The following is a 26,215-nucleotide window of genomic DNA, read 5'->3' as shown; positions in this document are numbered from 1 at the left end:
TGTACGTAGTTGCTGTATAATGACAATAATTTTGTCAAAGATTCTTTTGTTTGTTGATGTGCATGACAGTATTAAATTTAATAAAAAATTATACTCTATGAAAACTCTATAACCTACAAAAGAAATTAATAGGAAATCAAGACAAAAATGTTTGTCTTAATATTATGTTTTGTTTTTTAAAAAGTATAATTGTAAACAAAGTGTGACCAGATAGACATGAGCAATATCACACTTTTGGGAAATATCACATCTCACACATTGGAAATGCTCACTGTGATTTTAATAAATTAACACTCTTTTTAACTTTATTTCAGGTTGGACTAATAGCAATGCACACTATCTGGTTGCGTGAACATAATAAAATTGCTACTGCATTACGAGACATTAATCCACATTGGGATGGGCATACATTGTTTCATGAAGCACGTAAAATAGTCGGTGCTGAAATGCAGCATATTACTTATAAACTTTGGTTACCTCATGTACTTGGTCCTAAAGGTATGAATATGCTGGGCGATTACGAAGGTTATGATCCTAATGTTAATCCAGCTATATCAAATGTATTCGCAACAGCTGCTTTAAGATTTGGTCATTCACTTATCAATCCAGTATTGCGGAGACTCGATGAAGAATTAAATACTATCCCACAGGTAATTGTTTTATTTAATTAAATTTGTATAAAATAATTTGTAAACAAATAATTTTGACTGTAACTTAGATGGTTTCATAATAAAGATTTCCGGTAAATATTCTATAAGTATTATATCTATTTCACTGACTTTTCACTCGTTTTTACATAAGTTTATATTGTAGTAAATATTTAAATTTTCTTAATTGTTATATTTTATTATGATGATCTAAAATCAGGAATACATATCTGAAATATTTAAATATTCTTTCAGTATTGTGTGTGATTTCTACTGGAAATTTGAGTACAATATGTGTCGGAAAAATTGATTATATTATTTCCCTTATCGAATCAAGATATGCTATGTGTAATTCATTGATTTCTACAAAAAGCAGAACATTTTTTCATGTACAGTATGTGTCATAGTCTTTCTTCTGGTTATGACACTTGTAAAGTGACTTGAGTATACTCAGTACTAATTTAATTATAAAACATTAAATTATCATTTGTTGAAAAAACAATCTTTTCTTAATTTCTGGTTTTCTTAATTTTTGGTTTCTTTTTTTTAGATATTGGCATTTGTTTAGTTTTTCTGTATTAATTGCTTTATCTAAGAGTATTGATGTTTATTATATAGGCTGTCCCTGTACTGAACGAAGCCAAGTTCCAGTTGTACTGCTATATATAATCTATATTTCATTGTGCTTTTGAATGCTGATAAATAGCAACATATTCGATTCAGTGAGCAAAATAACAGGAACCAATTCATCCCTCATTTTCCCTAGTTATCTGAATAGGAAATAAAAATTTCCAAAATTAAATTAAGATTAGCGATAACTTTTATAAATTATCATATTAATCAATTTCAAATAAAGACCAAATCATGTAGCATATGTGATTTGTGGATCTGTGTTTTTATACTATATAGTTATAAAGATAAAATGGTTTTGCAGATTAAACGCTGACTCATAAATAAGAGATCAACCTGAAATTTAAGTGATAGAAGTTAATAGAACAGGCTACCTGACATAAAAATTTAAACAGAATTAGTGCAGTAATTCTTTAATGGCAAATAATCAAAATCAAGCTACTCTATAGAAGACTCAAAAATGAATCGCAAAAATACCTTAAAAAATTAGTCAAAAATAAAAGATCAACATCATCAAACAAGGATAAAATTATGTAAATTCTGATCTGACTTGTTTTGAAATTGGATGAATATTTTGTTTTTTATAACGCTTTAAACGTAATTCTATATCATTTCTGCACCAACAGTAGTGTGTAGACTGAAGCTGTGTAAAGTGTTCAGATGAAACATATAAAGTATTTATACAGTATTAAAGTAATAAAGTATTTTTTGCTCTGTAAAGTGTATCAGATGAAATATATTAAGAATGAGTATGTCTTCCATTCATATTAGTATGAATTAATACATTTTTTTTAACATTCAGTTTAATCTATATATTTATTATTAAATATAATAATTTGGTATTTATTATTAGTACAGCATAATTCTTTGCAATCTATTAGTCTGGGCATTGGATAAAAATGCTCCTCAACTGATATCATCTTTTCATTTATTTTCTGCTATTGGCAGCAGAAAATAAATAAAATAAAATGTTTGATTTTAACTAATGTAACTATGAAATTAATTTATTTATATAATTAATGTAATTTTGTGCTTTACAGGGTGACTTAACTCTTGGTAAAGCATTCTTCTCACCGTGGAGAGTTGTTGAAGAAGGTGGAGTTGATCCCTTAATGAGAGGATTATTTATGACAGCAGCAAAAAGAAAATTGCCTCATGAAAACTTAAATAAGCAACTGACAGAACATTTATTTACTGTAGCACATGCTGTTTCTTTAGATTTAGCTTCAATGAATATACAGAGATCAAGAGATCATGCTATTCCTGGATATAATGATTGGAGAAGGTTTTGTAATTTGACTGTTGCTGAAACTTTTGATGAGTTATCAAGTGAAATATCAAACAAAGCTGTGAGGGATCAATTAAAACAACTTTATGGTCACCCAGGTATATATATATATAATTTACTTAAAACATCTAAATATTAAATTCTCAAATTTTCAAAGCTTTAATATTATATCAGCATATTTTTTTTTATCATATCGGTTTTTTATTCTCATAGATATGATACTTAAGATTTAGTAAGACTGACTTGTTGAAGCAATAATAAAAATTGTATCTAGAGTCATAACATTGCTATCAGTTTTCTAAAAATGTCGATTGCAAGTTCATATTGTCTGAATCCAACTTCTGGATAGACAATATGAAGGGGACAAATGAGTAAAATCTTAGTTTTTATCATGAATAACTTTATTTCTCCGTTATCCTTGAGAGTTTTTACTAATTTGAAGAAAATCTGTAGGAATTATATATTAAAACACTCAATTTTTAGCAAATTTTAAAAGAATTCATAGAAATCACTACTACGCTCAGTCAGATTTTCCAAGGAGGAACCAATGTTTCTTTATGTTTTGAAGTCTCCTGAACACGATTCTGCAATGTTTTTATACATATGCATTTTGTATGTACATATAAGATTTTTTCATCCATTCTACTGGACACAACTTGGTAAAGTGATGTAAACCTATTGGAATAGACCTCTATTGATTTTCAAGTGAATCTTTTTTTTTTTTTTGTCTTCAGTCATTTGACTGGTTTGATGCATTGAATTAAATTTTTACTGTTGAATATCATTAAATTAGCTGCTATATCAGATCCACAGCTAAAGGGGATCCTTCTTATGCCCAAACATTACAATCCTCAGTTTTATTGTTCCATGAACATCTGACAAGGAGTGAGGTCTCATGAACGCATTCAAATAAGTTCACTTTTTGTTACAGTGCAATTTAATTGTACAATTTTTAAATTTTATTGAAGTGAACACTCATTTATATGAGTTTTCCATTATTAAATATTTTTCAGGAGTTAAATTTAATTTGATGTTTATATATTTATATTGGAGACAGTTTTAAAAATTTTACATTATAAAAATCTTATAATGAAATAAGTCACAAAGTGACTGAAACATTTCTACAACTTCGATTTCAAGCTACTTATTAAAATGTTATTTTTTTTTTGTCTTCAGTCATTTGACTGGTTTGATGCAGCTCTCCAAGATCCCTATCTAGTGCTAGTCGTTTCATTTAGGATGTAGTCCACTACATCCTACATCCCTAACAATTTGTTTTACATATTCCAAACGTGGCCTGCCTACACAATTTTTTCCTTCTACCTGTCCTTCCGATATTAAAGCGACTATTCCAGGATGCCTTAGTATGTGGCCTATAAGTCTGTCTCTTCTTTTAACTATATTTTTCCAAATGCTTCTTTCTTCATCTATTTGCCGCAATACCTCTTCATTTGTCACTTTATCCACCCATCTGATTTTTAACATTCTCCTATAGCACCACATTTCAAAAGCTTCTAACCTTTTCTTCTCAGATACTCCGATTGTCCAAGTTTCACTTCCATATAAAACGACACTCCAAACATACACTTTCAAAAATCTTTTCCTGATATTTAAATTAATTTTTGATGTAAACAAATTATATTTTTTACTGAAGGCTCGTTTCGCTTGTGCTATTCGGCATTTTATATCGCTCCTGCTTCGTCCATCTTTAGTAATTCTACTTCCCAAATAACAAAATTCTTCTACCTCCATAATCTTTTCTCCTCTTATTTTCACATTCAGTGGTCCATCTTTGTTATTTCTACTACATTTCATTACTTTTGTTTTGTTCTTGTTTATTTTCATGCGATAGTTCTTGCGTAGGACTTCATCTATGCCGTTCATTGTTTCTTCTAAATCCTTTTTACTCTCAGCTAGAATTATCAAGTGAATGAGTTCACAGGAACTAGAGCTAGAATCAAAAATTCGGTTTTTGGGTACGTTTTTAGCTTTTTTGATTTTCGTTTTACTGGGTGAAATTTTTGATTAATTTTGATGAAACTTGATAAGATAATGTAAACCTAATAAAAACAGAATCCTATTGATTTTCAAGCAGATCGGTTCACAGGTACCAGAGTTAGAGACAATATCCTGCGTTTTTGGGTATGCTTTCAAGGTTTTCTTGTTGTAACTTTTTTTGAAGGGTGACATAGAAAGCCAAAATTAGATTTTTGCAAGCACCATTAAGTGTGAGCTGGTTTCCCAATGGTACCAAAACATCAAGTTTGTAGCCCAAATCAGATTTTTGCAAACACAGGTGTAAGCTAGTTCACACAATAATCCAAAATGTGATCTGGTATGAAGAAAAGGGATGTCCAAAAATTCAGTTTTGAAGTTTTAATTGTTTTGGGTCAATTTGCATTTTTTTCTTTTTTGTGAACATGTCTCCAAAACCATACAGATTCCTGGCAAAGTGTGTTGTTGGCAAATAGCAATGTTAAATAATTGATGCAATCACAACTCAACAACTATGTGAAAGGAGGAAGAAAAAACAATTATACAACTATAATGTATTTATTGGCACAGTGCACAGTATTATAAAAGAACACATGATATTAACCTTAACAACACTATTAAGCCTTAACAACACTAATGTAGAATATACATAATTTCAATTATCAGCAAATAGAGACACAGTTATTAACAAAAGAATAGATGGCAATGTAATTTTAATTTCCATTAATACTGCTAGTAATCTCAGCTTTTTATTATAAAAGAATAGTCACTTCATACCAATTTACACAAAGAGCAATAGAATTCTGCTCTGATTCCTCATATATAAAGCATGTCTGTTTGGTTTACAGGAGATGTTCCCATTTTAATAAACAATTTTCTTTGCTTCACAACCATTTTTCTATTCCTTTATTGACTGAAATTATATATGTACTGACTGTATTAGTGTTGTTAGAACTGTTTGTTCAGTATAAACAATATTTCTGACATCACTAAGAGCCAATGTAGTATTTAAAATATTTTTTTTTTTTACAGAACCATGAATTTGATAAGTACAAGTCTAGTTGTACCAGAATTTAATAAATTTATCTCTTAGTTGAATTAAATTAAATTTAGTTGAGTCTTAGTTAAATTTATCTCTTAATTAGGTTTATAATCAACTGCATTCTGCAAAATTAAATAAAATACTTCATGTAAATATGCATCTGTATAATAACTCAAAACCTAATGTGCTGATTTTACAGTATTTTGGTGATAGGTAGTAATGATTTGAAAGTAATATTGGTTTTCTAATATTATGGGAGTAAATTGGCAAAATTTGCTTTAAAACTGAAAGTTTTATTCTTGCAGTTTATATTGTGTTCTGTCTATTGAGCCATTAAGATAAGAAACTGTGAGATGGCAACTGTTGTAAAGTACTGAATGATTATTCTCATAATTGCAAATCTCTGAATTAATTTTATTTCCGAAATAGTTTGTTTATCATTGTAGGAATTTGATTCTATTTCACAGATTCAACAGTCTGGTATTTCCAATTAATTTTTTTTTTAAATGGTTAACAGAAACAAATGACAATACTGCACATAGAACTAACACAACTGCACATAGAACACATTTTTCTGTAATTAAAATAAGTAAAGAACTATGAATTCATAAGGTTTTCTTTTTTATAGAATTTTGAATGTGCAATCTAATTCCAAAAAAATGAATCAATTTCAAAGAGAATGACATGTTAAATGTTGTGGTTACCCTAAAGCAATCTTTTACCCTGTAGGGTAACTTTTATTAAGAGAGTAACTTGAAATTCCAAGTTAGATACTATATAACAATACAGAAAGCATAAGTAAAAGTTTAGTTAGCATAAAATACAATTTTCACTATTCCATTATAGATAGCGCTCACCAATTCATTCAAATTCAACAAATTAAGCTTTAAATATTTTGCTAACCAACCATAACTGAGTTTAAAACCAAGTTGTGCTACAACTTGTAGCATTTATTAGCTATCATGGTTTACAAAAATCCAGCTCACAAGATTGATATAAATTGGTTTAATTTATTCAAAACTTGATTTTAATACTTTAATTACTACTGTTTTTATTTTGTACAATTTTATTCATCCAAAAATGTACGCATCTTTACAAATAAAATCAGAAAATCAATGTATTTATTATTTTAATTTTGAATTTTACCTTTTCTTACATTTCAGGTAACATTGATGTATGGGTCGGTGGTATATTAGAAGATCAAATAGATGGTGCAAGAGTCGGTCCACTTTTTAGATGTTTACTTGTTGAACAATTCAGACGAATTAGAGATGGTGATAGGTCAGTAAATTTTATTGTACTTTAATTCAGTATTCCTTTCTTAGTATTGACAAATTGTTTGCTGAACAAGTTGTTCAGCAATGAAATATACCAATAATACTATATATAGTGCATTCAGAAAGTTTATGTGCACTGGAATTATGGAAGTGTAATGATAAAACTTCCTTAATAATTACTTTGTATTTTTATTTCATTATTTTAAAGAAATGAATATTACAGTAACAAACTGATGCACTGGAATGTCTCATATGTATGCTGTTATTGCGATTTTTAGTTTGTCAATCGCGTGATCTTTTGCTGCGATACACTGCTTGTTTTGCTGCCCCCTCCACAGAAAGTAATCTGGGGGGGGGGTCAGATCAGGCAATCATGCAGGCTACAAACCCCTTGAAATGATTCATTCACCAAAGACATTATGTAAAATAGTCATGACCAGTTAGCTGTGTACGCTGTGGTGCCATCTTGTTGGAACCAAACATGATTGATTTCCACTTCTGTTAACTGGCTAATGAAGTTTGCTGAAACAGAAAAATAACAATCACTATTAACTGTATTTACAAAAAAATATTGGATCTACAATGTGCATTATACTCACACTGACCCAGACTTCAATTTTCGCTTTATGTAATTCATGGGGGTTAGTTGTCGATCACAGTCATCCATTTTGTGAATTTAATATATGCTTTCAGGTGAAACCACACTTCACCTGCAAAAAATGTGGTGTCTAGGACACTTACGGAATTTTGGTCAATAAAGCATTTACAATATTTTACAGATTGTTTTTACAGTCAAGGATACCTACGGAGTTTTGGTCAATAAAATGTTTTAACCGTTGACAATAATCTAATTTTTTGGCATGATTTCTAGGTTTCAGTTCTTGAATATGCATTACTTTGTAGAGTAAAAGTTTCAGTTCTTTTCTTACAACTTTATGTCTGGTTGAAATTCCAATATCTTGCTTTGCAAATTTATGCATTGACTTTGACGGACTTCAGCCATAGCATCTGAAATATCAAGCAGCTTCTGTTTGTTTAGTTTAGATGGTTTTCTACTTCATTCTGCTTTTTCAGCAGAGCCTGTTGCCCAAAGTTTTTTGATAAGAGTTCAAACTGCAATACAGTGTGGAACAGGAGTATTTGGAAACTTTTAATAAAACTTGTGCTTCACTAAATTAGTACACTTGTCACCTTCATGAAAGATATGTACAATGAGAAAAATGCGTTCCTCTACTGAAAGAACTATTACATTTCTCGCAACTATTGATTTCGATAAATCAAACAACACAAAACGAAATGAAGCACATTCAACCACAACTCAACAACTGATGTCATGGTTTATTACTGAGTAATGCCCAACAAATCCATGGGACAACCAACCTAATGCCAAAAGAACAGAATGCACCTCATAATTCTAAGGCATACTGCACAGCTACTTTCCATAATTTAATTAGCACAGTGGTCACTATGTTGTTGAATTATTTGAATTTTCAAAAAGTTTATATATAACTTCTATTACTGATTGATAAAAAAAAGAAAAAGTACTTTATTTAAATTTTGTTACCATTCCCTTTGAAGTATTCTTGATTCAGCTACATAGTATTTCCAATATATCTTCCATTGATGAAAGCTCTAAGGAAATCCTGTTCTTTAATGCCGAGTAATTAAATAAATTGCTTGACATTTAATCAAATTAAAGAGAATTTATTAATTGATTTGTATTGCAAAACATCACACATTGTACCCCATTGGTACAATATCGAAATTCCGGCTCTTTAGCTTCATATCAGGGAAATGGAAGAAGTTGCAGAGGTCTAAATTCAGTCGGTAAAGGGCAAGGGCTGTAACTTAATGATCATGAAGTTTTCCTTAAAAATTCAAACATATTATAAGCTAATTGGGAGGAAGCATTATCACGATGGAGCACTTGATTCCCCTTTTACCACAGTCAGGTTATATGTGCCAAACAGCCTTCCTCAGATCTATCAGAATGTTATAACTGAACTTAACATTGATAATATGGTCCTCATGGATGAGCGTATCACATAAATGTCAAATAAAATGATTACCTTGCCCTTGGTCACACTTCTAACCCATATTCCCTTTTTTGATTTTGAAAAGTGTGGACTCTCTATGTAAAGTCTATTCATCTCTCTGTTTAGTCTCTGGATCATAGCTGTAGACCCAACTCTGATTACCATTGATGACCCTCAATATGAAGTTCGGGTCTTCATATGCTTTAGAAACTGATAGATTTCAATATGTTGCTCTTTCTGTTTAGGAATCAGTGGTCTGGGCACAACCTTAGTATCCATGTGGGATATGTTTAAAATAGATTTGAGGATTTCATTTCATCAACATGTTATTTACAACAGAATCCAGTTTCTATTTGTGGGTAACCCTTAACAAATAGTTAAACAAACACAGATCAAAAAAATGGGCCAGCATAATGTGTTTTTGCTTCAACATTGTACAAAATGCAAAAATAGCATAAAAATAATGCATCTTACAACATAACTTTAATTATATACTTGAGAAATTTCTATCATACTCATATATTATTAGCAAGATAATGTTATCTTATTTCATTTGTTCTTTATTTACAGTTTTATCGTTGGTTAATGCAAGAAATCTTTAGTTTTATATAAAATATTCAAGCTGTTCTCTTACCTATCTAAATTGTGAAACAATAAAATTTTCTGTTAAATTTTAATAAATGAAAAACTAAATAATATTCATTCTTTTTAATTTTATAATGAGGAGCTTCATATCTATCAGTTGTGGATAGTGATTTTGTTAGCAACTCAAAGTATTACTTCAGTAAAAATAACTTTGAAAATGTTTTTAGCCTAACTTCACTCAACCAATCATTAATTTGTTTTAACGAATTAATGTAATTTCTTTTAAAAGTTCTTACACTTAAAACTTACTCAGAGTTCAATGAATATGATGATTCAGATTGACCTCCCAGTAACTGTGTATTAATTAGGCATTTATAGAAACAGATATTAAATATAAATATTGTGTTACTGCATTTATTATTTTAGATTCTGGTATGAAAATCCATCTTCATTCAAGCCAGAACAGTTGACACAAATAAAACAGGCTTCACTGGGTAGAGTTCTTTGTGATAATGGTGATAACATTACTCAGATAACAAATAATGTGTTTCTATTGCCCGAAAGTCAACAGCGATCCTCACTTAAATCATGTAATGATATACCTGCTGTTGATCTACGCTTCTGGTATGATTGCTCAGATGGTAAGTAATAATATTATCAAAATGTTTTTTTTTTTTTTTTTTTACCATTTGTCTTTAATTTCTTGAAAACTTCATTGTACCAAGTTATCTCAACTGTTACTACATTATTTTTTCTGATAAGGACAATTAATATTTCAATATACTCAAGGAAATTTCATGGCCAAATGAGGTCAAGGATAAAAGAACCATTAACCTGCAAAAATTAATCATTGGATGTCGGTATTGTTATAATCATATGATAACTTGAGCCTCCAGAATGTCAGAAAGCAATTGAAGCCATAAACTTTATTGAAATTCTATAAAATTACCTTATTATAAATTCCTTGTTTTGCAAAAAATCAAAGATACTATATTAGTTTTAAAAAAATTATGTATTTAACCGAGCAATCCAAGCTCTTGTATTTAACCAAGCTCATCCACATGTGAAAAAATTTTTAACAGATTTTGTTGAAATTTAGTATGGTACAGCCAAAGACTGGAAGTAGTTATGTTTATGTGAAAAGTAAAATTCCCCATTTGAATATAATTTTGCAACAACACAATACTTCACTTTATACGGGTGTGGTTTATATTTCTTGTTTGTTCTAATTAAATAAGACCCTCTTTTGTTTCCAATCATAAATGTGTTCCGATTACACTTCTTAACAACACCATTTGTATCATCCATGTACTCATGGTATGATTTATACAAGTTATAAAAGCCGACTACATAGTTGGGTAGTTACCATTTTGTAAAGAACAATTTTATTTTCTTATTTTTTGCCCAAATTACTGGTTAATATTTAAGGCTTCAATTGTTCTCTGCTTAACTATGGTAACCAGTATAAATATTGTATATGCTGAGTAGTAATGCATTTTAAAGTAGTAAGCTAAGTAATGATGTATCATATCGATTGGTATACTTTTTGTAAATAAATGTTGTTTCCTTGAAGACATTAGGGATAAGGAACAATGTTAATGGTGACCAAAAAAGTAAACTTTGTCCAAAGCAGTGGCTGAATTCCAATGTTTATTAGTATAGAAAATATAATAAGATTGCTGCGTTTTTTGTGTGCAACGACTGCAATTCAAAGCATAACAATACAGGACATAATGAAAGCAGTTAAGTTTGGTATCCTGCCCTCAATAAAAACAATAATGCATAATTTTATTGTAAATTACAATTTCTACATGATTTCATGAAATCTATGATTTCAATTGTAAAAAATTACTTTTAGAATTAAAAATTTATGAAATCTTGTTGCTATTAGACAACCAGGCCATTTATTTTATAAAAATGAGGAATGGATACAGATAGTTCTATCATCTAAAGTAAGCATTTATTTCCATTGAGTTTGTGGATTTTAACATTTTAAAGGGATTTTGTACAAGAATTCTTATTTTGTTAACAGACTGTGATATTGATGATAATGACTTACGATCTCGAAGAGATTTATCGTTTGACAATGCCACCGAAGAAAGGCTTGAAGGTTTAGAAGCAGCTGTACAAGAACTCCAAAAGAGTATTAAAACACTGAGACGGAAAATCAAACAATTATCTCTTCATCATTGTCATGATTCTGCTGGTGTTTTGCGTCAAGACACTGAGACTTGGGAGAAGGATAATTGTACAAGATGTCAGTGCAAGGTAATTTATTCCTGATCATAACATTTCATGTTATATAAGTATATATAATTGTGTGGTGATCTTTACCCTTTATACTCCATTAAAACCTTTAATTAGAAAGGTTAAAAGGTTTGGTATCCTGTCCTCAATAAATACAATAATGCATAAATTTAAAAAATGAAGTTTGTCTTTGAACCTGCATACCTAATCTGTGAGAAGTTACAAAAACTAGTAACATTTTTCATTTTGAAGCATGTTTTTTTCTTAATTAATTAATGTGGAATAAAATTATATATTATATAATTATCATTACATATTCTGATTAAACCATAAAAATGGTTAGGCCAGATGGCCAGCTAGTTAATAAAGACAAAATTACCTAAGCTTTAAAATACTTTTCATGAAGTTGAGTGAAGAAATTTTTTTACAGCTTATGTGATTTACAATGAAAAACGTTTTTATTAGGAAAATATATTCATTTTGTTTGTTTAATATGTTAATAAAATTTCAACACCCATTGTTTAAATAGTTGGAGTTTTATCAAATTTTATTTCTATTTAACTTCTGTATTAAAAAGAAACTAATAAAATATTAGAATGAAATGATATTATTTCATAATTAACAATTATTAAATAGGAAACTTACTTTATCAGTAGTGATACAGAGACTGTATTGTAAAACAATATTGGGAGTACCAAAATACCTGCAGACATTTTGGATTTTAAATCTAGTAAAACTCTTTTTGTGAACGTTTTGAATCATAAGAATGTTAACCAGTCCTCTCCTATTTTTTTTATTTATTTTTTTTCATTAGAGGTTATCTGTCAAATTGTTTTAAGGTGCTATCTTTATCGTTTATTTTTTGGTGAATTTATATCTAAATTCTATTAAATAAATCAACTAGTTCAGAATGTCAAATTAAGACATATCTTACCATAAGTTTTCATGAAAGTTCTTTTGCAGGATCTTGCATCCTCAGTTATAATTAAATAATTTCAGTATTGAATAATAAAAATTTTTAATTAAAAATACTAAGATAATGGAAATTTTACACAAATTACACAAATTTGAGAAGTACAACTTTAATAAAAAAAGGACACAAACTGGATAGGAAAAGTGATACATTTTAAACAGAACAATTTACGTATGAAAATTATAAAATAAATTTGAGACATCCTTCTAAAACATATTAAAAATTTTTATTTTTTCATAGGGTGGCAATAACAGCTGATCAATAATTAAATTTTTTGTCTAGCATTTGAATATTCATTTGAGCAGTGTTATTGTGTCTTGTGCTGTTATTTTTCGGTAAGTCACTCACATCCTGATCCCCGTATGGTAAGACACCCACCTTGTGACAATCACGGTCGGCACACTACCCCCTCGGTTCCTACCTCTGATGGGCTTTACCAGAGGTCAACCCTTTAAACTAGATAACACATCAAAGTCACCAGTTTGGCCCCTGTCAAGATGCCACTGAAGCAAATGCCTCAGCAGACATTTCCATCAGTGTATTTACACTACCTACTGCCTTTTGTATGCCTACCTATTGCTTTCATATGGCCTCTTCCAACCATGACCACCTACCATAACTTACAACCCTCAATTATCAAATTAATCGATCCACAGAAGCACCAATTCCCACGCCTTCCTCTAAAGGTAACACAAAAAGCTCTTCCCATATCTTACTCCAGTTAGATTATGCATCCAGTTAGATTATGTAATCCAGTTAGTTATCATTATTTGATTGAGTCTTTAAACATCAAAAATATTATCTTCATACCAACAAAACAAGTGTTGACGCAACAACGACAATTTTGTCCTACAATTCAATTGACTAAATTCCTCTTGATTTATGAGTATTAAATATTTTCTACATACATTTTCTATACATCTAATACAATTCATAAAAAAAATCAAATCATCCTTGGTGGTCTGGTAATACCCCTGCCGTCAGTGAAAGGGTATTATTAACAAATTTTTAAAAATTTTGATTTTAAAAATGAATTGAATAACTTGATTGGCACAGCCGGAATGTTATGCAATTCATTGCTAGTTTTTAGATTTTAAGTAAAATTTCTAGTCAGTCTTCGATTCTAATTTTATTTTTTTCAAATTTATATTAAGCATTTGTATTAAGTAAATAATATTTGAAACAAGTAGTCGTGAAAGAAATACATTTAATGCCAGTATGTGTGATAAGTGGAAAATAATTATTGTATTTGTAAACCATAATAATTTATTATTTTTATCAGGGTATTTAATAATTATGTCTTTACTGTTTTAGAGAGGACAGATTACATGCACTACACTACAGTGTGCAAATTTACATTGTGAGAGACCATATCACCATCCGGGTGCTTGTTGTCCAGTGTGTCCATGAAGAGATAGATAAGTCATTGTGTGTAATTCTGCATTCTTTTTAATTGAATAATCATCTTCATAATCATTATTATTATAAATATAAATAGATGAAGTCATTTGTTATATAAAAATGAATTATTAATTAATAATTACTGCAATTAGCATAATACAGTCATCGGATGAGACTTTAATTTAGATGGTCATCAAATTGCCAGTACTTTAAATGTAATACTATTGTAAGAAAAAAATACCATAATGTATATATAAATATACATAAATTATTTTAGAAATAAGCTTAGGTCTATTATTATTAAGTCACTTAAACTAAAATAATTAATTTTTATTAGTGTATTTGAAATATGTACTCGTCAATCACTAGGTAGTATTACTGAATTGTATTTTACCCCAAATGATTTATTTTATTACCTTATTTAATTAAATAAGAGAAAATAATTTCAATTCTTGTGCTATAATCTTATTACATGATGAATTTGTTATTAGCATAGTTGAGCCAAGTTAACTTCAAATGCAAGTCCAGTTGACATATATATATATATAATATATATACTACATACATTCATTTCAAATTACTGTAAACCTAAGTAACTTAAACAAATTATTTAACTGGTCCTTTCACTATTTCATTAAAGCACATATCTCATGCAGTAATTCTTTACAAACAAAGAGAAAGAAAGAGAAAATAATTTGTTAAAATTATATTTAAAAATATAGTTATTAGTGATTTACCATGAATAACTAATTTTAATAATTTCTTATTATCTTTTTAAATAATTTATTATAAATTATCAAATCCAGATTTATACTGAAAGGTTACTTGATAGCATGTAAAAAAAGTCTTGCATGAAACCAAAAAGTTTGTAAACTGTCAAGTACAACATTAAAATTAATAAAAATTGTATTGATATAAATTATATGATTTTGATTGGTGAATCAAATTTCAAGAAAGTTTGTATTTAAAATTAATGAAGGAAATGATAATGATAAAAATGAGTACAGTGTACTATCTCTTGTTATAAAGTAAATAAAATTTTTTATTGTCAGTACCAACAAACAAGACAATAACAAAAAAGACATTATAAAAACAGAAATATTCTTTTGTTAATCTCTTTGAATACACAGACACATGAACATGTTTACTGAAAAGTTACTAGAGAAATAAGAACAATCATTTTCATCTGAATTGGATGTATTATTAATTATTGTGTTATATGAAGAGAATTACTTAAAATAAAAAATATTGTTATTTACTGAATGTTAACTCTACGACTGTGCTGTACATTTTTATGACCAACATCATGTTGAATAACAAATGTTTTTTTTCATTCCTATTAAATATAAAAACATATATTTTTAAATTTTGTATTATTTCCCCCTCCTCTATATGGTGAAATGCGTCATTCATAAAATGTTTTGAATAAGATACATAATTTATATTTTTTGTAGGATGATGAATTATGTACATATTTATTATATTAATAACAATTTAACCTCATTGAATAGAAAGAGTGAAATGAAATATCACTTTAGATAAAATGTTTTCTTTCAAAGAACTTCTAGAAGTAGCTATCCAGCAAGTACTGTGTGAAGTACCTAAGTGCACTGTATACTCCTCTATGATATATTTATAATTAACTAGGAAAGGCCTTTGCAAGAAAAAGTTCTTTGTAATTTCAAAGTGAATCATTTGACAAAAATTTTTATTTTGTTATAGCAATACCAATCTTATTTAAGATTTCATTATTTGTTTGATATTTTTGTTATTTCCTATCACTCTTTAAAGTGAGTATACTTTTAACTGAGATTATCATGAAAAAAATAGGTTTACATAATGGTATAATTTTGATTACACAATTCATATGACAAATTTTAATCAGATCATATTTGTCTCTGGTTGAGCGACAAGTATACCTTTATCAATGGATATAATCATTTCAAGACATTTAAACAGAGAACTCTTCTTTAAAAGGTTAAATTAATAATTTTTTAAAATTAATTATTAAATAAAAGTACTTCCTGTTTTACCTTTAATCATATTAATTGTAATTTTGTTGCAAGTTATTTTAAATTAATTTTTTTTTAGAAAATTATTGTCATCGATAATATTTTAAGACAATTTAATTTGTTTAAGACATATTAATCTTTTAAAATGTATAGTAAAAAATAAATAGTTTATGCTCTTTTCTGTATAATTAGAAAACAAGTGCATTACAATGTGCTATTTTTCATATTTTATAAAATTTTTTTATTATCTTGTATTTTAGCAAGGAGTATTTTAATTATTAACAAAGTTACTGTCATTAAACAGAACAACTCTGAAAGTGTATTACTAATAAATTATTACAGTAATTTCATGAAAAATAATTAAAATTTAGGCTATAATATGTAGCAAAAATTTAAAATACTAAATCTAATTTTTATTATTATTAACACATAGAATACGTTCAGGTAGGACTTATTGACAGCAATAATTTGTATACTGCACACACATAGGGGTATGCAAGTAACACTCTTACATGAGTATTGTTGATGCACAGCTAATGAATAAATACTTTTTAAATGTAGTCTAAATCAACTCTTGTTGATTTATTATGACTAGTGTTAATTGATTTCTGTAAATGTTGTATCGCAGATTCAACAATTTTTGGAAAAAATAATGAATAGTACACAGATTTTCTTTCTTCTGAAGTTTGAAGGAATAGGTATAATAACCTACTTGATATTTTAATAATATTCATTTTGATTTTAAAGATTCAGCTCTTTTTCTTATTCTTTTTTAGTTGATGATGGTCTATGCTCACCATGTTAATTATTTTATAATCAGTCTTAGCAGATTGGTTTGCCTATGTCGATTTAAATAAATAAAGTTGTCTTATCATTGATAACAATTATGTTAACCACAGTCTTAAAATAATTTATTTTGTTTTACATTCATTATAAGAAAAAAATTAAAAGGCAGAATTCTCATGTAGAAATATCAGTAAAAACATTCTTTTAAATAAAAAGAAAGTATAAAAGATTATTTGCTAACAGAGTAATTTTGAGGAAATGAATTATATATGTATGTGTTTTGTTTATTATCTTGCACTTGATACAGTATTGTTTATTATTTACTCATTCAAGAAAATTCATACTCCAGGAGTGTTCAGAAAATAAGATAAGAGAGCTTTTAGAAATAACAGTTTTATGTTTAAAATAGGCTATTTGTTTGTATAACCTTTAAAAGAGGCATTTTTCTGCTTTAGATTGATATTATTTGTGTTAAAAAAGTGCTCAACATAACCACATATAAGTCTGTGATGAATATGGGCTGTAGTTTATAGGTTATGTTGAAAGAACAAATAACCAAAAGAACCTTGCAACTGGCAGGGCTCAAAACCAACACTATAATTTTAAATATGTATTTTGCTAACTAAAACTGGGGATTAAGTCAAGTAGCCTTCAGGCAATGAGCAAGTCCCTAGGTAATGTCTTTAACAAATCACTTGTCTATTTCTACAGGCCTTTTATCTTAACTTTTCAAGCATCACTTATAGCATTTATTTGCATGTTTTTATTTATCCTATTAATAAATAGCTGTAACGAATTTAAAATTATTATATATAATGCATTACATAAAAAGCTGTGATTTGTAAGTATTTTAGTTGTGCCATTTTGTATTTCAGAATTTATTGCGTTTTTTTTTTTTTTGGTACATATTTTATTTGATGTATATTATTTCAAACTGCCATGATCTTAACCATTAAGGTACTTAAAAAATTAAGTAAATATAAAATACTTTTGTAATATATGTAATGTAATAGATTATTATTAGATATTTTTTAATTTTTACCTTTTATGTAATCTCTACCTAATCATATCCTTTTTCACATTTTCTATTCTGCATGAGTAATAATGATAAACAAATAATAATGTAGTAAGGTAAACAGATATAATTTTTTAACTGCAAAACATCTGCTTTATTGAAGCCACGAACCAGTAATTTCAGCCAGTTGTAATAGATATGTTTTTCTTTATATTTTTGTAATATTTTACAGGGTTTCACTGTCAAATATACACCAGTATACTTAAAATAGTACCAAACTCACTCTCGCCCTTATTTATTAAATTAGATTTCTTTGCAATCAATAAATATGATTTATGTATTTAAACTCTAAAAAGTTGCTCATACAGTTTATCAATTAAACATTGTATTCTTATTGCTATTTCAATACTACATTAAACACCCCTTGAGTTCTTTCTTTTTCAGCAAATTTTACTGAATTACAACCAAAAAACATAGAATTCTATTAGAAATTTCTGAGCTTGACAGTCACATAAAAATAAATTCACGAAAGATTAAACATTACTTTCTAATATTCCTGACTACAGGCAGGGACAGGAGTCATGATTTTTCCTTATGTTTCAATGACATTACACCAGTGCTCCAGCAGCAGCAGAACGCAACAGCTATTAGAATTTTCCAACAGTTACGCATGTTTAGAATATAACCTGTTTTAATAATATTGTGTTACTTAACAAAGTTGCTCAAAACAGCTTATTTCATCCCCCTTGTCCACTGTAATAGAAGACCAAAGTCCCACATCTATTTTTAGTTCAGAAGTTATCAGTAATTTCCTTTTTAATATAAGTAAAATTTGTTAACTGAAACCAAGAACTTGTCCAAAAACTACTTCCTATAGAAGAATTATAATTGAAAAAAACATAATTATGAAGAAAGAAACGTGTTATAATTTTTAACAAATCATAACCAAGGAATTTGTAAAATGCAATAGTAAAATAAACGTACTTATTTTTACATTATTTATTGGTCTATATTTTTATTAAAAAAGCCGATCACTTCCTCTTGTTTGAAAATTTTTTGACATTCATCATTTTAAACTAAAACCTGAATTTTGTGAAATTCTACCTTAGGTATAATTGAACTCCCATATTTGTTTTACAGTATGAAAATTCTTTTTTTTTATCAAATTCAAACCGTTTAAAACCCATTAAGTTTATAATTTTTTCTTCATTTGTTTATTTTTATTATTTTTTTTAAAACACTATGTGTTAGCTTAAAATTCTCTGAAGTAGTGATTCTCAGTTTTTTTAGCTCCACAACCCCCAAAAAGTAGAAAAAAAATGTATAATGAATATTTCACAAGCTTCCAACCTGATGAACCTAGAACTATTTAGTAGCCATTAGATAGCAATGGGTATGAACATGCATGTATGATGAACTGTACAAACATGAGCAATTTACTGTTTCCAGCTTCTTGTAATGTGTACATGCTTCTTGTTATTTGGTCTGCTTGCATAATATTTGCTATGAGAGCATCATGTTCAAACATGCATGTGTATTAAGTTTGAACACATCATGCTCTCAGCAGTATAAAAGAGGTGTAAGGGATTGCAGAACATCATATTAGTTTCAAGTGCAAAGCTGGATCCTTTATTTAATTTTTTAAAAGCATAATTTCATTGAAAATAAAAATTGAGGTTTTGGTTTTTTAGTCTTTGATCAAATGGTATAACTATTTTTTTTTTTCAATTAGATTCTTATGTAAAATGGATAAATTTGTGAAAAACCAAAGTGAGCCATCTACATTCAGTGAATCAATTGGTAAAAAGACAAGATTACACAATGACAGTTATTTGAATTATGATCTTACCTTGTTGAATGGAAAGCAACAGTTTGCTTTCAAGTCTTCTCCAATGAAAGCATGAAGCCATAAAAATTAATTTAACACTTGGAAACAAACATCCAGATCTTAAAGCAAACCCTTGCAATTTTTCAGACTGAGAAATCAACAACAAGCTTCTATTGTAAATCCAGCCATAATGATAAAAGTACACTTGAAGCATCCTATCTCAGTATTAAGAGTAACTGAGATGTCCAAACCCCATAAAAGAGCAGAAAACCTCATACTGCCTACAACTGATATGGTCAGTGTTTTAATATGTGTGGGAGAAGCAAAAAAACTCTGCTTTCTAACGACACAGTATCAAGGTGAATCCGATGGCGTGCTGCCAATGTTCACAATCAGATTCAGTGAGTTCAATTGGATTTTTTTGTATTCAGTTTGATGAATCAACAGATGTGACAAACATTTCTCAGTTCTTATGTTTTGTGAGATATGAATGCAATAGGAACAGATCAACCAAAGAAAATATTTTTGAAAACAGGAAAGAACTGTGAATTTCTAAAAAAAATTAAAAGAATGCCATACAGTTTATGAAAAGCCAAATGGACACACTGCTTCCTTCACAGTCATGCTGTTGCTATACAAAAAAACATGCTGGAAAATTTCAAACAAATTTTTTGTAAGGTTATAAGAATAGTTAATTTTATTAAAATTTGACCATTACAGAATAGCTGTTTGCTAAACTGAACGATAAAATGGGAAATCTCTTCTTTTCCTTACAGAAGTCAGACGGTTATTGCAGGGAAGGGGAATTGTTAACCCAGTTATTGGAATTGCAAGACGAATTAATATTTTTCCAGGATAAACAAATCCCACTCTGAATGGTTTTACAGAATAATGAGTTGCTGCTGGTTAACTTAGCTGATGTATTTTTCTATTTAAATGACTTTAATGTGAATTTACCAGGATGAGATAAACATTTTATTAATGACAAAGTTCATGATTTCATTAACCCTTAACTGGCATGGTGAAAAAACTTCTCACATTTGACATGGTGGGATCTTTTTTGACTCCAAGCTTTCCCTCCCCCTGCAAAAGTAGTATACTAATAATTTTTTTGATCATTTATATCATTCAAATGCAAGTATATTTTAATGGGTAATCGTAAAAATAAATGCATATGTAGTAAAAAGGTTTTATATTAAATTTTACAATGGCGAAGATTAACATAAGAATATGTAAAAAATTAAAATATGAGGATTTCTTGGTTTTTAATAATAGTGCAATTTAATGAAAATATGTTCAACATTTGGCCCTTCATAACAGTCACCTAACGGGCGTAAAAAGAAGTGAAATATGACTCAAGTACATTTCTAATACTCCCAAAGACAAGCCGATAAAGAACCAATGGATAATCACATTCATCCAACCATATTATACTTAACATTATCTGCCCCCAGAGATTACATCAGTAAATGACGTAACAAAATATTGTTTTTTCGTTTAAACCACATGTACAAATACGATTGACCAATCAAAAAAACTCTACATTCTATCAATCAGAAGTGTAAAAGGTTACATAAAAGATTAATTACACTGATAAACATAATTTTTGTTTCCTAAAGTGTAATAAATGATTTTAATCTGTTTTTTGATGCTGAAAACAAGTATGAAATCTTTCTATTGCCCACCATTTTTGAAAAATTATTAAATTTTAATTAAAGGGTTTTTTTCAATTTTCAATGTATAGTTAGCATTTTAAGCTCCTATATTGTATGTTGTTAGCTCATTTTTTATTGTTTAACTTTGTTCAAACTATAACTGAACAATACTAGGAAAAAGAATTAAATCATATCATAGTCACATATTATGATATCTTATCTAATACTGAAGAGTGAATCTTAATCATGTCTGTGTAGGTCAAAATAAAGCTGTAATGTTTGTATTAAGCACTAGATTTAGGAATGAATTAATTTTGTTCAGTCTTATTGCTGTCTGGTTAGTTAACAGTGCACTCATAATGCCCTGAAATTGAAATACCCAATGAAATAAATCATTTCATAATCACATATCTAAAACGTAGTTGAAAACACAGCTGTTTTTTATGAATTAACGATTGGATTTAGAAATGAATTAATTTTTTTTTTCACTCTTATTGCTGTCTTAAGTTTGTTAACAGTGCAGTATCATAATGCCCTGAAACTGTGTAAATGATGTGGATGAATTTTGTTATGTATGTGGTAAGTTTACTGTAAAATCAAATAGAAAAAGCATTATACCTTTAATTAAAAAAGCATATCATGAGTACTTTCAGTGTAAAATTGGTAATCAGTATATAAAATGTGGGCTCCTCATTGTATGCACTAATTGTTCTGTATATTGAAGAGGATGGCTGAGAGGTAGGCTTTGCCATTTGGTGTACCTATGGCTTGGCATGAACCAAAGGATCATGTAACCGATTGTTATTTTTCTTTAACAAGTGTGTCTAGTATTTCAAAAATATCTAATAACACTGTAGAATATCCTTCATTGAAATGTGCAATCAGGCCTGTAACTCACAGTGAAATTATTCCAGTTGCTGAGCCACCTCCCCTGTATGTTTCGAAAGCAATGATGAAGAATCAGACAGTACTGAAGAAGGCGACAATGATTTGATTTTGAATTATCGTCCAATAAGCCATATCTTATATCACAAGGTGAATTAAATGACTTGTTTAAGGATTTAAATTTATCAAAAAATTACAAGCTTTCGATGCTGACAAAAAGAACTTTCTCAGTACTTTATTGATGAAAATAATTTGGTTTATGCACAAATATTGATAAGCTCATGTTACACTTAGGTCAAATTCATAAATCTGAGGCAAATAGCAGCAGACGCTCTATATGTGTGATGTACTAGTGTAGGAGTATTGCTCGAAAGGATTACGGGCCATCATTTGTACATTGTGTACCGAGGTGTCTTCTAACATATAATTTCTTGTGAGTGTTCATTTGGGCATGCATAGGTTGGAAAAAAAATCGAGCACTTATTGAAAATTTAAGGAGTGCCCAGTGCAAAGCCTTAATCGTATGCACTGGTGTGTTTAAAACAACCTTCTACAAGGCTACCAAAGTTGGGGAAAAGCTTTCCCAATCGATTTGGTGATGAAAGTTCGGGCGGCCATGTAAAAATTGCAGAGGTCAAACTTTCTGTGGCGACTTACCAGGCAGGCGTTTCTAGATACTTTGGGTGAAACAGAAGTCAGCATTAGGGCAAGTGAGACACCATTCCCTGATGTACGGGCTGTCGAACCCGTAGATATATAAGACAGAGTGATTTCTCGAATGGCACTGGGATTTGACCAGGATATTTTCTGTCATTTGTAGCCAGATGAGATGAGGTGAGGGTGCTCTTAAAATCAGGAAAGGATCTGAGTGAGGTCAGAAGTTATGATCCATCAGCATCTTGCCGGTAATCGGCTGGTTGTGGAAAGGCTCCGGGAAAACATATGAACTCTCTTCTAAATTGAGGCCAGTATGGCTTCATGAAAGGGATTGAATCTTAAATAGTCTTGCCGAGGTGGAAAGTGCCGACTGTAAATATGTTTTGGCAATTTTTATTGGCGTAGAGGCAGCATTTCCTTCCTTGTGTTGGAGTTCTGTCCTCTATGAGTTGGAACGCCGCAATGTTCCCGTAGCCCTGCAGGCCGTAGTACGTGATTACTTGTCTGATCGCACGGCTCTGTTTAAGGATGCGCACCTAGTTGTGGAAAAATACGTTACCAGAGGTAACCCGCAGGGTTCTGTTCTCGGCGAAATCATTTAATAATTTCTGCGCCTAAGATAAAGTTTATGATTCTCAAGGATAAGACAAATTATCATACAGTCGTGACCCACCGGGTTGGTCTAGTGGTCTTCCCAAATCAGCTGATTTGGAAGCCAAGAGTTCCAGCGTTCAAGTCCTAGTAAAGCCAGTTATTTTTACACAGATTTGAATACTAGATCGTGGATACCGGTGTTCTTTGGTGGTTGGGTTTCAATTAACCACACATCTCAGGAATAGTCGAACTGAGAATGTACAAGACTACACTTCATTTACACTCATACATATCATCCTCTGAAGTATTATCTAACCGGTAGTTACCGGAGGCTAAACAGGAAAAAGAGAGAGAGTCGTAACCCCCATAAGTATAAAGGCTGTGAATCAGCCGATTTAGAGTTTCTTACCAGGTGTTTTTTTTATAAGAAGTTGTTTAGCAACCACATGCCCAGAGATTATTTCAGTAACCAACCAATCAAAATATCATAATTTTTTAACCAACCACGTGTACGAATGCGATTTTAGAATAAAATAGCAACTACATTCACCCAATCACAACTGTCAAATGTACTGAATAATTATCAGGCAGTAAGTTCCTACCAATCATATTCCTTCTTATTTAAACAATCATAAGATGAGAGTAATACTTATCAATTGCAATGAAACAAATTTCACAGATAAAATTCATACTGTCTTAATGTTTTTAACACATAAAAAATCCCAAACCTCAGAAGAAAATCTGAAACATTCACACAATTATTTTGACCAAACACAAGCCAGAATTATAATCACCATTATTTTATCCGATAAGCAAAACGAAACATTTTTTTAACAATTCCATTTATGATTCAGTATTTTTATATGTATATACATCCCAGTTTACAGATATACTGGAAGCTTTCATTATATGTGAATTGACGTGTTACTGTAGATTTAGTTCTTTGTGAAAAACAAACAAGGGACTGTTTTAAGGCAAAATATTACTGTATTATTAGTTTTATGTATTTCTATATGCAACTGCGATATCTTTGGCACTCGGGAGAATGGGAAATATATATCCCAGAATTTTGAATTAAATTTACAAATTAATATTCCAATTCGTATATTCGATTTAAGTCGAAAAACCGTTTAATTTTGGATCTTGGGAACTGGAAAGAGAAGTTTGTCACTACACTCAGTATGTTTGTTAAGCAGTTTCCAAAGGAATGCGTTACACTTTAACTGCTAATCGTTCGGTTACAACTCAATTATGAATCAAACTATTTATATTATTAGCTAACTTACCTTACAAGATTTTAAAAATAGATTCTGACTTCCGTTTTTCCAGTATATGAAATTTTAATTCATGAATTTCACTTTGTGTACAGTTCTCGTGAATTTGAGAACTGCTGTTAATATAAATTTTTATTTTTTGGTGACTAATAGGAATTTAATAATAAGTAACTTACATATGTAAATTGTTAAAATTTCGGTATAATAAATGTTTTTTGCTTATAGTTTTTCGGAGAAAAATTTTAAATATCTATTTGTATGATTAATGCATTTAATATTCTCCTTATTTGCATTTCTCTTACACTTAACATTATCTAGATATTACTTCAGTAACTACCCAATCAAATATTGCAATTATTTAACAAATCATGCGTATGAATATGATTGATGAATAAAAAAAGAGACTGCATTCACCAAATCACAACTGTGATTTGTGTACCGATTGAATATCAGGCAGTAAACTTCCCCCAATCATATTCCTTGTTTTTTAATCTATCAATTGAGTAACACTTTCTAATTGCAATAAAACAAATTTTGACTGATAAAATCCATATTGTCTCTTAATGTTTTTAAAACTCATAAACAATCCCAACACTTTACTTTTAGTCAGAAACAAATCTGAGTAACATGCACACATGTATTTTGATCAAACACGAGACAGAATTATCGTCACAGTCATTTTATCCAATAAGCAAAGCAAGACTTCTTGTTAAACAATCCATATCCATTTACAATTCAATATTTTTATTTTATGTACATACATACCAGTTTATACATATACTGTAAGATTTCATTATATGTGATTTGATTGTTACTACTGTAGATCTAGTTCTTTTTCAGAAATAAACAAGGGACTGTTTTAAGGCAAAATATTACCATATTAATTAAAATTTTTATGTATTTCTATAAGCAACTTTGGTACTTGGGAGAATCGGAAATGTATTTTTGCCATGCTAGTTACATTACCTTTTTGCAGCGTCTAAAACTATTCTAGAGGTCTAAAATTCCGTAGCAGGATGCAGCCCGTTTCTGATTTAGCACCATTGAACATAACTACCAAACTAAAGAGAAAACCTGGAGTCAGCTTCCTAATCTAAAAAAAAAATTTGTGTGGGGTCTTAATAAAAAAGATCCCACCATGCCAGTTAAGTGTTAAAAGAAGCTTGATATCTGGATTACTCACCTTCAAAGCAAAAATCTTGATATGTTTCCACTCGCTTCGCTTCTGATAAGATTGAGAAAAATTTAGACGAAGACTATTATTCACCACAGTGATATTTGTAGTGAATACCACAGTTTGCACAATATAATAATTTTATCCTAGTGGATAAAAATAATTTCTCTAAGAGATGGGTAAAAAAATATTTTAGTGATAACTGTTACAGATG

General features: G+C 29.4%; 1 protein-coding gene across 1 annotated transcript in view; it reads left to right on the top strand.

The window, feature by feature from the left end:
* Window positions 1–18,932, top strand: part of Pxn (Peroxidasin) — a 247,756-nt gene extending 228,824 nt beyond the window's left edge. Inside the window, exons 20-25 of the mRNA XM_075373983.1 lie at window positions 315–650; window positions 2,318–2,663; window positions 6,766–6,883; window positions 9,927–10,141; window positions 11,533–11,768; window positions 14,035–18,932. Coding sequence (XP_075230098.1) covers window positions 315–650; window positions 2,318–2,663; window positions 6,766–6,883; window positions 9,927–10,141; window positions 11,533–11,768; window positions 14,035–14,130 — 1,347 coding nt within the window. The 3' untranslated portion in view covers window positions 14,131–18,932. The remainder of the gene's footprint in view (window positions 1–314; window positions 651–2,317; window positions 2,664–6,765; window positions 6,884–9,926; window positions 10,142–11,532; window positions 11,769–14,034) is intronic.
* Window positions 18,933–26,215: the final 7,283 nt, after the last annotated feature.

The sequence above is a fragment of the Lycorma delicatula genome, chromosome 8, assembly GCF_047948215.1.
Source record: "Lycorma delicatula isolate Av1 chromosome 8, ASM4794821v1, whole genome shotgun sequence".
Taxonomy (NCBI): domain Eukaryota; kingdom Metazoa; phylum Arthropoda; class Insecta; order Hemiptera; family Fulgoridae; genus Lycorma; species Lycorma delicatula.
This window is presented reverse-complemented; position numbering and strand designations above follow the sequence as displayed.